Source organism: Larimichthys crocea, chromosome XIV, assembly GCF_000972845.2.
Source record: "Larimichthys crocea isolate SSNF chromosome XIV, L_crocea_2.0, whole genome shotgun sequence".
NCBI classification, from domain to species: Eukaryota; Metazoa; Chordata; class Actinopteri; family Sciaenidae; genus Larimichthys; species Larimichthys crocea.
The window spans coordinates 799,686-814,379 of NC_040024.1; the positions used below are offsets into that span (position 1 = coordinate 799,686).

Here is a 14,694-nt window from a genome sequence, read left to right on the forward strand (position 1 = left end):
CCGCTGGGTAAAGTGGATAAAACCCAGCAGACTTCCAGGAAAGATCGGGTTTTGATTGCCTTTAATGACCATTACCGACCTTTCTGTAGTGCAACCAGCAATGCTAAGAGATACAAATGCAAATAGAGCCCATACACAGTATATTTAAAGAAAATCTACAAGTCATGTGTGCAGAATAACAGCAGTAAAGTACAATCTTCATAAATATACTTGGATGGAAACCCGGCTACCGTCTTTTATTTCTTTCCAGCTCTCTGTCTCTCTGTCGCTGTCTCTGCAGCTCTGAAATTACCATTCATCACATTTCCACACTGACCTCTGGATAAGCTGTCCAGGCAGAGAGGGAAAAAATCTGTTCTGCTCCCTCTCCCTCTCTCTCTCTCTCTCTCTCTCTCTCTCTCTCTCTCTCTCCACTCCATTCCTTTGAGTTGTATAAATTTCAGGCTGCAGAAATGGACAAAAAGATAGATGGCTGAAAGGAAGAGAGGGAGAGGGGAGGAGACTGCGAAAGAGAGAGGAGTAAACAGGGTAGGGAGTTAAAGACAACAAAGAAGAATGAGATTTACTCCCAGACTGTGTTTAGTCAGGTTTGAACACGTCGAATGCAGCTCGTGTGCAGAATGGAACATTTTTTAAGGCATGGGTCGGGACTTACTGTTGGTGAATAAGTGTAATAAATAGACAAAAGAGATCTGGTGGGAGAGTGGAAGAGTATGGAGGAGGAGGAGGAGGAAGAGACGGCCTTGGCCACGGTCTGTCTATGACCCGTCAAGGCTCAGTGCCGAGCCAAACCAACACTCTGTGCAAGACTGAGAGCCTGCGGCTTTAGAAGCTCCATCAATGCTCTGTCAACCCCAAAGCCTGTGGCAGCCATTTTGATTACTCACTGTTATATAAGGAATAATTACTTCGAGTAGTCTGGATTTACAATGCACTCGTAATTGTTTAGTGTTGTGACTAATCATAAATTACTCTAACATAAAAATAAAATGGATAAAAGTGATGTCGTCGTTTACACAATGTTCTGCTTGTGACTGAACACAAGCCTGACAATAGGTGGATGTAAACACAGAAGTAAGGCACCACCTTTATCTTACTTGAAAGGTCCAGTGTGTAGAATTTAGTTGCATCTAGTGGTCTAATCGCTGCATTGCAATCTCCTCACATCACCCTCACCTTCCTAGTGAGAGAAACAACACTTGAAAGACCTTATCTAGAGTCATTATTTAGTTTGTCTGTTCTGAGCTACTGTAGGAACACGGTGTTTCAACATGGCGGCCTCCATGAAAGAGGACCCGCTCCCACTGCAGTAAAAATAAAAAGATTCTTATTTTTAGGTTATTATACATGCATGAAAACATAATTATGAATATTATGTTCCATGCCTGTCTTATTCTGAAAATAAAGTCTCCAAATCTTACATGCTATGCATGAAGCATGCTACAATAATTTATTACTGCCGTGTTAGCAAAGCAGGGCAAGAGTTTGTGGTATTGCCACTGCATTTACATCGAGAGGAGGGGAATTTAGCTAAAACTGGCTACATAAAACCATTTCAGCTGACTAAAATTATTGTAAATATGGTATGGAGAGATGTGTAGCTCATATTTGTTCTTGCCGGCGGCACAAACATGCTAAGTCCACCTCACAATTAGGTGTAGCCTGCTAGTACAGTATGCCCTGCTAACACGTGTCTGATTCTCAAAGGGCAAAGAATGCTTATTTTTAAGTTTCATATGTAGTCCAATTCAGAAAAAGAATACACTGTGGCTTAATAAATATATTGACTGTGTCATTTTAACATTTGCTAGCTATAAATATGAGCAGCTAATACCATGACAAGCTGTCTTGGCCATAGCTAATACATCTAAGTCTGTTGTTTGAGCATTCATGTTACTGCAAAATATTGTTTGTGTTCCTAAAAGTTGACAGTGTTGCCTCAGGACGGTCGGTGTGTCTAACAGCGTGGCATGATAGTCACATGTGTGACACTCATTAGCCTCGACATTAGCACAAAGAAACAAAGAGATGATGTGTATGAGCTACTATGTAGAGACTAGTTTCCCAAGGGCAGACTTGTTATTGACTCTCATCCACACACACACACACACACACACACACACACACACACACACACACGTACACACAAACACTAATGTCATTAGGGGTCAGGAGACCCAACAGGATGTCCACTAATCAAATAGACAGCCATAGGGTCCTATTTTAGCTTTATCGAGCTCATGGTCTGCTCTGAACCACCCTGTGGTTAGAAAGTGTGTTTAAAATAAACAATATTTAAACGTATTTTGAATCTGATTTACTCCACTAAACGACATCCCTGCATTTTTTTTGTCAAACACTGGCACAGTCTCCTGTAAAGCTCTTGAAGTGGTCAGTTTTGGAAGCACCCGGTGCAGATGCTACCTTTTATTGTTTCCATTTCTTTAATAGAAAAGTTGGAAGACACTTTCATCTCGTAAGGAACTTGTTTCCTTCGTGGCAGAAAACTAACGACAGCAGAGACCTCTGTATTATTACTTTCATTACTGATTGATCGGATTTGTTCTTTCTGGTGTTGTCATACTCAAAGGCCCTCATGATCCACTATGTGTGTCTAGAGCTGTGTGTGTGTGTGTGTGTGTGTGTGTGCTACACACTCACAGAAAAGCAGGATCTTTTCAAGTCAGTTTGATCCTCTCCACACCCCTCACCTCATAAATCACTCGAGCGATCTAAGGAAGAGGATCACCGCACCATTTTACAGTGTGTTACATGCCACGCTCCAGCGCGTACACACATGTATTCGAGCACGCAAAAAAACAGGTCTGGCTCTAATTAGATCATAATGACCACTAAGTGTGACAAAATCCCGCTGAGGTCTTGTTGGACTAGAAGAGTCTCTCTCTTTCTGTCTCTTTTCATATCCAAGATTTATGCTGCGCTAATATTGCTCTTTTATCTTCGGCATGAAATACGTTCCTGTCGTCAATGAGCTTACTGCCTCAGCATGAATGCTTTCCATCGAGCTGTTGAGTAGTTTTGAACAAAAGTCCTGAAAAATCAATTGTAAATTATGCGTGTTTCCATTAAGCTGCATTGAAGCAAACAAATTGACATCCAGATGGAGAATGGAGCTACGTCACTGAACATCCACCAGAGAACAGCGAGCATCTCCCGAGAACGTTTCTGAACTTTTTTACTTTTTCGGTTTCGTGTGAACTGAGAACAACACATTAGATGCCTTTGAGGAATCCCCACCATTTCTGCAACAGTTGCACTAAACTCAGTATTTCAGTCACGTCATCAGCTGCATCCTATGGGCCTGTGTGCGAGCCATGACGGCGGCTCTGCTGAAGGAGAATGTGGACCAGTCTTCTTGTTGAGACACAAATGACTTCCATCTGTGTTGATGTTGGAGAGCGGTGCCACCCCCTCCCCCCTCCTTCTCCTCGTCTTCCCCCGGAGCAGACCCTCCCTCGCTACGCAAGTTAACCAGAAGTGTGTTCATGTGATGGATATACTGTATACACACTAACTCGGTTGCGTTATCCATAGCAGCCTGGGTCCCATTTGGAATTCATTTCCTCCCCTTCTCATTTCGAATGAGACAGCCCCCCTCCTCCGCAAGCACTTTCGAAGATAAATACGTGTCTCAGCCCAAGCTTTGTATTCAAACAAGGCCAATACATACACTCAGTCTAAATGCACTCTTATGTATTGTTAAGTATCACTAGTGGTTTGGAGTTCTTCTTTAAACACACCATCTCATTTAGTACCCATGGCAAGTCATTACCATGTTGGTGCACCAGCAGCTTTGTATTTTGAATAAATGTAGGCCTGCTGTGTTTTGCCAAACCAAATATTTTGTAGCCTGAAGGGGAAACACATTGTTGCAAGTAAATGTGTCACTGTACTGTATCAAGCTGGAGCTGGCTCCCAATCACACAACTTCTCTGCTTTTGTACGTCTTTAAAAAATGACTTGCCTTGGGGAGTTTGTCACATGGCATGTTTTGGTCTCCGTTTGTTGCTGATGAATCTGCTTTCATATTTGACTTAATTCCTCAGTGGGGTTCCCCTACTTTGTGGCTTGGTCAACCACAGCAAAGCATTCAGTGACATCAGCACTAGTGTGTCATCGGCTCGATACAGGAAATTAGGTTGTTTTAACAGATCATATTGAAAGGCGTCGCACTTTGTCACTGGGGTAACCAAACAAGTGGCAAATTGGAGATTGATTAAGTCTTAACTGCAGTGAGCAGTGGGACTTTACTAAGTGACACATGCCCACAGCATGGTTAATCCTGAGGGCCAGAACTGTTTCAGCCTTCTTATAACACTCTGGAAAAAGTCCCCGCTGAGAAACTGGGCCACGAATGGAAAACCTATTTCACAACTTTTTTCCCCCACTCAAGTGCTTTTGAAGGCTTTTTACAATGCCAGGATTTTTTTTTTCTTGACACATGATGTGATCGAAGTGACTTAATAAAGCACTGAGGGAAAATTCTGCAGCCTGGTAGAGAACTAACACAGCTTACTGTTAAACCGAATGAAGTCTACGGGTGGTTGACATACAAAATGAATGGACCTTTTTGGTGACAGTTTGACATTTTTAGCCCACCACCAAAACATTTCATTGGAAATGTCCAATAATTCTGTCTTTGTGTAATAATCATTGTCAAAAGAACTGCTGGTGATGTAACTGGCTAAATAAACCAACCAAAGATAAGTAAATATGTGTGGTCTGTGATGTCACCCAAGATGATTTGAAAATATGAATTTACCGCTTGCCAGAACATCCTAATATATGGGTAATAGGGCTGGGTATAGATGCATATTACAATATTTAGGTAACTAAGTATATGTGTTTCTGAATATCTCAATGTGACTTTTCACTCAGTTCTAGCATAATAGGCTGGTTCCATTCCAGATATGGACTCACTTTATAACACAGGGATCACAGTGAAAGCACAGCCGCCCCACCCCTCTAAAACTTTTCCAAAGTGGTGGACCACCAGCTCCTACCAGCTCCCACCAGCTCCCGCTGACCCACATTTACACCTCATTGTGAGGTGAGAGAAATACAGGAAACACCCAGCCCAATCTCAGCTCCCCAGTTATTTTTTCAGTACAGCCAGCGAGCTGGCACATCCGCCAGTAACGGCACTCTGGTGAATGCACCTGTCCCGCAAAATACACACTTAACACGCCAGCCTGGGGCAGGAAGGAGGGAAAGTGACGGAGGGGAAGTGAGGAGCGGAGTTTAAAATGGGAGATGTGAGAAAGGTTTTGTTTTGTTGGAGGTAACACTAGCATGGGTGGTTCATGTATAAACAGAGAGGTGGAACACTTAGATGTGTATCGCAGAAGTTGGCAGGTCTTTGAATCCTGCAGAGACAGATGCAGAGATATTTTGTATTTGTGCATGTCTAGTTTGTCTTTTGTTTTCTTGCTTCTTCCCATACTTCCAATGCTGCGTAATGTTTTTGAATTTATACTAGTATGTCAGCGTGTGCGGTGTAAAAGGAGGCTCTTATGAAAAGAGTGTGTGTTGACGAATCAGCTGACATTCGGATTGAGTTCCCCTCACACACAATGAGACTTTCAGTGGAGCTGCTGGACAGCTGCCACTGTTGCAACCACTATATAATGTATGCTGAGGATTGTAATCACAATATTCCTACTGATAACCCAGATTTATACGCGAGTGTCCTGACATGTCTAAATGTCATTGTGTGTGAGTAGCCTAATAATAAAATTCATTCAACAGTAACAGGAATGTACTGGAACAGTACATGAATTTGATGATATCGTATAGTGTACATATTGTTGCTACAAAATGTTCCAGTCCTTCAGAGATCCAGTGAAAGATGTAAAATGTCACCATTAGTCCATTCTTTACAACCTAACTGTCTCAAGGTTATCCCGGGACAAAGGCAGGAAACACCAGGTCAACCCTGAGGGTGATGGGTAGCTAACACTACAGCTTTTTGTTTTTTGTGCTTTCATCTTCTATCGCAGTCTGGCATCAATTTATAACTCATTGCCTTAGCTTGACCTCATGCTTAAGCTTTGAAGAATGTATGAGGGTGGGGTGGCGTGTGCACATGGATATCTGTCCACTTTTTTGTCCCATCTGTCCTTTCTAGGCTTCTTTGTGTTACCACAGGTTTTGAAAGGGTTTGACGGAGATCATGCTCTTGTTGCAGCTTAAAAACCTGCAAATACTGCACCCGTCCTAGGTTCATCTGAGCATTGACAAAAGACAAGACTGAAAACACGTGTACTTGAATAAATATGGGTGGAAGCAGTAGGTGGATATGAGAGAAACAGCTAGGACCAGCTGCAAAAATCTGGTCAAGAAAAGTAACACTCACCCCTCCTTCAAATAACTCCAGGTGACCTTGAGCGTGCACTTAACCTCCAGTTGTACAAGTAAAGTGGTGACCAGAGGCCAACAGTAGAAGGCTGTGGTTGCACTGTGTAGCTCCCAGATGTGATTGTGTATAACTGTGAAGCAGGGTGGTGCTAGAAAAAAGAATAGGCCTCAGCAGAAACCCTCCTCAGGATAAACAAGGCTTTAAGCAAACCTTTAAAGGGTCTTTCACTGATAATCCTTACCTTGGGGGAGCTTAACGTCTAGACAATATTTATATAATGAAGTTTTCAATAATGGCAAGTTATGTGTCCTTCAAATGGAAGTGCTTGGGGTTCAGGTTTAAAAAGTCTACAGGACTTCCAATCTGAACAAACTTTTGCCACTGTCAGAAAATGTCATGCCAAATACCGGTAGATACCCTAGGGACACATTGAACATGTGTTCCTGTAGAGATGCAAGGGTAATGACCAAAATATGCCGAAGAACATTAGTGCCTTAACAGCGAACTACAAATTTCTCCAAAGTTTCTTTCAGTGATATGTTGCACAGCATAGAAACATGCACATCTATTGATTAAATAAGTTACTAATAATACTAAAAGCTTCTGTTATGATGATCAGTTTTGATTGTTCCAACTTTTGGCCAACTTGATACAGTGTATGGCTCTTACATGCTACAATACCTGTGAGCCTCAGCTGTTGTTTCTAGGGAGAGGATGCCAGTCAGAAGTGCAATGCAGGGCTGTAGCAAATTAAAAACACTATACTGTTACAGTCGGGAACAAAACAGCACACCATAGTTGACAAATTCTTTCAAAATTGACCCACAATCCAAAAGCAAACTGAGCTAAACAGCTAAATGTATTTTTGGGTTTCTACTTTGGCTTCAGCTCCCCATTAGCAAAGCACACATCATTTTAACCTTGAATCCCCTTTGGTAGTTATAATTGGTCGCTGCCCTTATGTTGACATACATATTCGTATCTTTATTACAGTTATTCATCTTTTGTCCTAATGATATAACCAGGACAATGCCATGCCAACCAAGGCAGTCACTTAAAACTCTTTATGACCCTTGAATTCCCCAAATGACTTTCACCCAATAGGATGAGAGGTAATGAGGTGTTTGTACAATTTTTGGTAGCCTACATTCATGTTGTTTGCTGACCATCAGTACAGCACATTTTTAAAATGTATATTTAGTCCTCTTAGCAATGTGGTCATTCACCAATATAAAATTGACCAAGTCACCAGTTACAAGTCATACTGGTTTCATTCAGCATTGTTCACCATCAAATAAAATGTAAAAAATCTGTTCAGATTGGTGCCAGCTGGAAACATTTGTGCTTCTACATTGGGTAATTTGCCAAGGATCACTGGAAATGCAGTTTTCCCTTTCCAAAGGGAGTGGCTTTCCTGTGTCCACTCAGTTTATCCATTCCAGCGTCCCATTGGCACCATGGCAGAAACATTTATTCAGGTCCAGTCCTCCTACGCAGGGCAAAAATTGATACTTGGCATAAATGTTTGGATGTGAGTTTCAGGCCGAGGCCAGAGCAGCAGACAAACCTCCCACTCAAAGTATCCAAACCAAGGTCAGGACTCCTTTACCACTACCTAATTACACATTATGACTGTGGAATTCTGACATTTCTGATATGCATCCATGCTTGTGACCTGTACATGCTGCTCTTCTCATGGTTGTAGCAGTGTTTCCTCAAGAAATGTATTCTTGTCAGGGAGGAACAGCATTTAGACCATGACAGGATGTGAAAACTCTGAATGTGATTGCTGTAAGTGGGTTAGGAGTTCCATAAAGTATAAAAACAAAATGGATGAGTCGCTGTTGGCAATGTTCCTTGCATTTTTTTTTTTTTTTTTTACATTTAGTCTAGTTTCACATCACAACTTTTTAAACAAGTACATCGCTTAAGGAAACCATGTTCCATGTCTGCATGTAATAAAATGAATAGGTACAATACACACTTTGGCATCCTTTCAGCTATTGAATTGTTTGTGCCAAGCAGACTTTTACAGCAGCCATATTCAATAAATGCACATAATGGCCTCATTTTATTAGTCTTTAGAGGCAGTCTGTCTATCTTAGAAAGAGTTTAGAAAAATCTGTTTAGGAGTGTGCTAGCATTTCATTTGACAGCATGGTTTGGTATCCTGAACAACTGCTATGCGCAAACTTGTTGGAATCATTGGCCATCAGATGGGATGGGATAGATCAAACTAAGAGGCTTGGATAACGTTAGGATAAGTGATAATGCCATGAGCTTTCTAAAACACAGTTTTCATCCTTTAACCCCTGAGTTTGAGACGCAAAAGTCTTTTTTAAAAATACTTTCATTTGTTGAGGACTGATTTTGGCTATCTCGCTCTCAATACATGGGACCAGTTCTGGAGGTATACACTAACCTTCCAGACACATGTTAATGACATGCTTAGCACTGATGCAGTAGTCTCTGGCTCGGGAGTAGCACTTAAGGGCGTTATTAAGGTCACAACAGCCCAGGTAGTCTTGCCCCAAGTCATCATGGCCTGTCATGAAGCTCTGTTCATTGGAGTTGCCCTTTTAGTTCTTCGGATCAGTGTCCAGTTTCTCTAGTTTGAGCAGAGCCTTTTTTCTGGTGGCCCATGCCGAGTCCAAAAGGGGAAGAACAACAACACCTTCAGGTCCCGCACATCAAAGTCTGTACTTTTATTTCAAAAGCAATGATTATTTAAGCTAAAAATTCATAAGCAAAAATATATGCAGAAATGTATAAGAAGTGCTGCTTATTATTCTACCAAAAAACTAGGTAATACACATCATAATGGTATAGAGACAATCAACAACAATTTTCTAACATAGCATTCTACTCCTCTCTGATTTTTGCCATACTTGAGACTGAGATATAGTGGAGAGTCGAATTACATAATTGCAGGACTTAAAAAAGTACAAAATTGACTCTGTTACCAATGTTCTACAAGTACAGTGATCGTCGTCACAGCTTCCACCTCCTGTGAACCAAAGAATTCTATTGATTTAGGCACTGTCTGAGTCAAAGTTCAATTTAGCTGGAATTTGTGAACCTTCAGTGAATTCAGGTGGGAATACCTGAGGAAAAGTGGGCATCTACGTAAAGACGCTTGCAGTTATTGTGCCATCCAGTATTGTCTGCAAATCTTGGCCAAGGTTCTCCAGCATACACACAGTTCTATCTAATCTCTGAAGCAGATGACGAACACTGGTTTGTGAAGATAGAAGCTTGACTGGTGTGCCCCCATCCAGATACATACTGCCGCGAGAAGATAGTGAGCAGATGTTTTTGTAGATCTGTGGAGCATTTGAAGCTGATTAGAGCTAGACTGCAGAGAAATATGGGCCCTTGTGTGTTGCAGTGTGTGTTTATGGTCAGCAGAGGGGCGGCATGCACGTTGACCGCAGTGAACTCCTGTTCGTTTCACTGTGCTGCAGTGTAATTGATCTGCAGATCACTTCTGTGATATGGCCAAGCTGTGGTTTCAGGGAATGAGAGCAAAGGGAAAGGTTTGATTGCGTGTTCAAATTCGTGGCAGTATACATGTGTTTGTGTGTGTGTGTGTGTGTGTGTGTGTGTGCGCAGTGTTAGCAAACACACTCCTCACCCCAGAGCCTTAAGTCCAGTGTTAGCAAACACACTCCTCACCCCAGAGCCTTAAGTCACTGCATAGCAGAGCAATGGGATCACATTCTCTGGAGTGTAATGTAATGTATTCTGCTGCACTCAGGGAAAAATGCTTACCCAAACAATCAGCTTCTGCATGATTATTAATGGTATTGTTGCTAAAAGGACTTGGAAGGAAGTCATTGTGATACAAGACATGAAGCTGCAGACCAACACAAACAAGTCTGCTCTCACATCCACCTCTCAATCCTCATATTGTGCCTTATTGTTTGACTGTCGAGGCCGAGAGCTTTCGTTCTTTTCTCCTCTGCCTTTCTTTCCTCCTGTCTTCCGCTCTGGGGGATTTTTCCTTTTCTTTTTAGCGCTGGGGTAGGGAGGAGAACACTGGCGGCGTTGGAGTTTAGCAGGGCAGCGTATCCCTGCCAAGAAATGAGTTCATCAGACCGCTGTTTCCCCCAAAGGAGATGCGATAAGGTTTCTGCTAGAGGTTTGAAAAAGAGAAACAAGCGTGATGAAGAGGAGGATTAATGGAGGGCAGTGGGTGTGTTTACCGAGACAAGAGACAAAAGAAGAAGAAACTCAACTTTGCATTGTGTATGGTGAACCAGGAATGCCTTAGATGAGTTTGCTTTGGTTCATTCTGATCCTTTTTTTTGAGCATCAGTGCAACAGGACAGATAAACAGAGTGGAGACGATGACTGTGACATTTGGCATGAGACACAAAATGATTGGAAAAGTTTTAGACGTTTACAAAGAGTCAGGTCAGAGATATTTAAACCTGTTTAATGGACTGTTGGACAGGGGCAGCGTTGAGCCCATGTGTGGGTCTTCACTCTACCCAGTCAGTAATTTCATTTCCTGCCTTTTCCACAAGCAAAAGCAAAACTTTACAGAGCTGCTTGCAATGTTTTAACTTTTTGTAAACTGAAGATTCACTTTTTTTTTTTTTTGGTCAGCCTTGTTCAGCAAATGGAACTTCTTCACGTGACCTAAGTGCAGAACGATCACTTAATCACACCTTCAAACAACATCTTTAAAACAAAACTTTTAAGGACTTTGTGTGTAATTTAATGATGATGATGATGATGATGATGATGATGATGATGGCTTTACTGATGACACATGACGTTTGGACGTTCAGGAAAGGAAACAGTCATTTCGTCATCATGGTTAACATGGTAAATTTTCATTATGGAAATATGTTAAATAGGCTACATTACAGACAGTTAAATACGTAAATACTTTATCACACTATATCACTGGATATTTTCCCCCCCCTATGACTTTAGCGTTAAATGACGCATTGTCCTGCTGATATAACTGTAGGTAGTAGAGAGAAATTACATGTGAAAAATAAAAAGTGAGTTGTAATAGATTGCAGAAGACTTAAAGGACCAGTGTAAGGATTTAGTTGTGAACAAGCATTTTACATCGACAGAGCAGATCCTGTTCAACAGAGATGTCAAAAACGTTCTGATTCTTATTCTCAGGTGATTATACACTAAAAAACTAAAAAAATGTTTTCTTTTTCGTACATAATTTGGTGATACCAGACTGCATCGAGAACACGTCATGATGGTCGTGTAATTTGATCAAAAGGTCTGGGGAAAAAAATATTTAGACCTTTGAGTTTAAAATATTTTAGCATACATCATGTGTACCAAAGGTCAAGAATGATTCTCTTTCCACTATTATTTTGTATTCCATTCTGTGTAGCTAACATGAAAAATGAATGATTCATCAGCTGCACACGCAACGCTGTCCCAGTTCAGCTTTTTAGGCCAAACTTTATGCACCAATCACAAAATTGCCACAATCTTCTCCAATAAATTAGCCTTTTTCTTGGAATCTTCTATTGATTCTGTGATACGCTTGCTCAGACTAAATTCAGTAGTTCTCTTTCATTACAGCAGCGCCATAATTATGGCAGAATGACTGTAACGTTGGACTGTCCACTGTCACAGCACAGTGACACATACTTTCTGCACTTTGAAGAAGCTAGCCATCGAGGCTGCACGTCAGCCAGACCGTTTTTATAAATGTTCCACGTTGCTATGGCAATGGGTTCTGACATCACTGCGGGGCTGACGCCTGATTGGGTCGGCTGTAACCAATGGCCCATAGCACATAGAGTTTCATAACAGTTATGGAGTTTCTCCCCTCTGTAACCAGCGGAAAATAGGCGCTGACACTAGTAAATAAAATAAAACGAGAAATCAAAGGGGTTTTCCATAAGAGGAAAAAAAGTCAGCAGCGTGCTCATGGTCTTTGTGAAAAGGGCTTTCAGGGAGATTTAGAGCGTGGCCTTATAAGGCCTTTACAGTTTGACAACATTTCATTCACTTTGAAGTTGTCTGGTACGTGCTCGTACTTATGAGAGTGAGGCTCCAGAAGAAACATTGCTTTAATAGTTAGTGCCACACTACCCTGAGCTCCTGTAAGCAGCTATTTAAAAACATTATTCCACATGTAAAAAAACTTAATTTACACTCATCTGAATGAGCATTTGACAGAAATAATATCACATATTGTCTTCCTAGGGACAAAGCAAAGACACAGAAGACATGTTGGCATGTCACAATGTTTCAATGAGTATATGAGACCATCTTCAATGAGGAGTATTCTACCTAGCTGCAGAAATTCAAATGTGTGCATGTGAAGTGAGGTTAAAATAACTAATTCATTCATTTTGCATTAACTTAGAGGTAGGGTTAATATTGTTGTATGAGGTACTTATCCATAGTCAATGTGTTGTAGACGGGACAGGCGAGAATTTAACAATGGAAGGCACCAAAACACATTTTAGCTACCTTAAAAATACAATATCAGCTTCAGAGTAAGTTATCTGTCCTGCTGTCAGACGGCCCTTCCAATGGGAAACCCAGATAGCAGACTAACATTGAATCAACATTTAGTTGATGATGAGCAACAAAACTGTCATTGAATCAATGTTACTCAACATTGAAATATAACATTGATTTTTCAGGTTCGCACCCTGAAATAATGTTATTTTAGTGATGAAAAATAGATCAAGACAGACATAAAATCAATGTTAGTTCAACTTAAAATCAATCGTGTTTTATCATTAAGCCAACATTGAAATAACATTAATTAAACCAATCCCCAGATAACAGACTAACATTGAATCAACATTGAATCAATGCTGTTGGCTCGATCTGCAGCAACACTTTCACGAAATAATGTATTTGAACACAGAAGTCACACAATAACACAAACAAACCAACTGATCGGGGCAGTGATAGACAGGCAACTCAAATTCTACAACGTGATATTACTTTTTTTTGTCAGTGAGGTCTGGTTGATCAGCATTTCAGGTGGCTAAAATAGGTTTGGTTCCTGCCTGTCCACAGCAGTACATTGCTTAGCTTTGTATTAGTTTAACTTGTAGCTAATACACTTATAAGTACCTCATACATCCCCACTTCAGTTTACCCAAACTATCCCTTTAAGGAAAGTATGACTAAAAGTGTTACATGACTGTCCAACAAATGTTTTTCTACAGTGTTGAAATGTTGGACTTGCATTGCTGTATGCCAACCAATGAGACATTCATTTCTTCGTGCTGTCAGATTATCAGATTTGATGTTTATAGCCTCAGTTCTGTTATTTCTAAGAGCTGAAACATCAGAGAAATGGTGTCCAGTGCCGGGCCAAGACGGATCACGTCAGGCTGTGCAGTTGATCCCCCGCTCTAACAACTGGATTTGTTGGACCGTCTGGTGCCAAAGAGAACACATCCAAACAAAGGAGGTCTCATTGCTCCCCCCATGTGTGTGTGTGTGTGTGTGTGTGTGTCTCTCTCTCTCTCTGTTTTTGTCATGAGCTCTGCAGTATAAATCCATTCACGGCGTAATTATTCATTGCACAACAACATCAACACCTTCACCTGTAGCACCTCTAGTCACAAATGGATTTGTTTTTCACAGCATCGCTTCTTTCTTTTGGTTTCCAGATCACTCTTAGAGTCCGTTCCAGTCATTGTTAAACCAACAGCTCTGGCCTCTCACTTGTTTTTTCTGGCGCGCACTCCCTTCAAATTATTGTCTCTTCTTCCTCACATGCATTTTTCGCTCACTCCCTTTCTATTCTCTTTTCATTCTTTGCTGTGAAAATGACTCGAATGTCCCTGATCAAAAAAATATGAAACTTCAACAGGGTCAGGGACCAGGTCGACAGTTCTTTACTTTGTTTGTGTTTGTGGGGGCGTAGATCATTGCTTTGGGACTTAAATCACAGTTGAAGCACCAATTCTGCTATCTCAAGTGGCAAAATAACAAAGTAACAAAGGGTTTATCTTGGTCTCAGTGGTATGTCCCAAAATGTGCTTTATAGCACACAGTAGATGTAGACATCAGTGGAAGATGTTCGGTGGTGTTTGGTTGCCGCCCTGTTTGACGCAAACAGTTGAGACGTCAGTGGTCGGTCACTTCATACTGAACTTCTCACTGATCAGTGGAAACTTGTGTTCTCTCTGCAGCCTCCAAACAATGGCCCTCCTCCTCTGCCCAGCTCTTCTCTGCCAGAAGGCTACTACGAGGAAGCAGTTCCTTTAAGTCCTGGAAAGGCTCCTGAATACATCACCTCCAGTGAGTGACAGGCTGATTTACAGTACACAGATATATGTGCTTAGAGCACTCAC

General features: G+C 41.3%; 1 protein-coding gene across 2 annotated transcripts in view; it reads left to right on the plus strand.

Annotated features, from left to right (window-relative positions):
- Nucleotides 1-14,694, plus strand: part of afap1 (actin filament associated protein 1) — a 47,189-nt gene that overhangs the window by 15,617 nt on the left and 16,878 nt on the right. For both annotated transcript variants that reach the window (XM_019275490.2, XM_019275491.2), the window contains exon 4: nucleotides 14,533-14,641. In XM_019275490.2, the coding sequence (XP_019131035.1) occupies nucleotides 14,533-14,641 (109 nt within the window). The remainder of the gene's footprint in view (nucleotides 1-14,532; nucleotides 14,642-14,694) is intronic.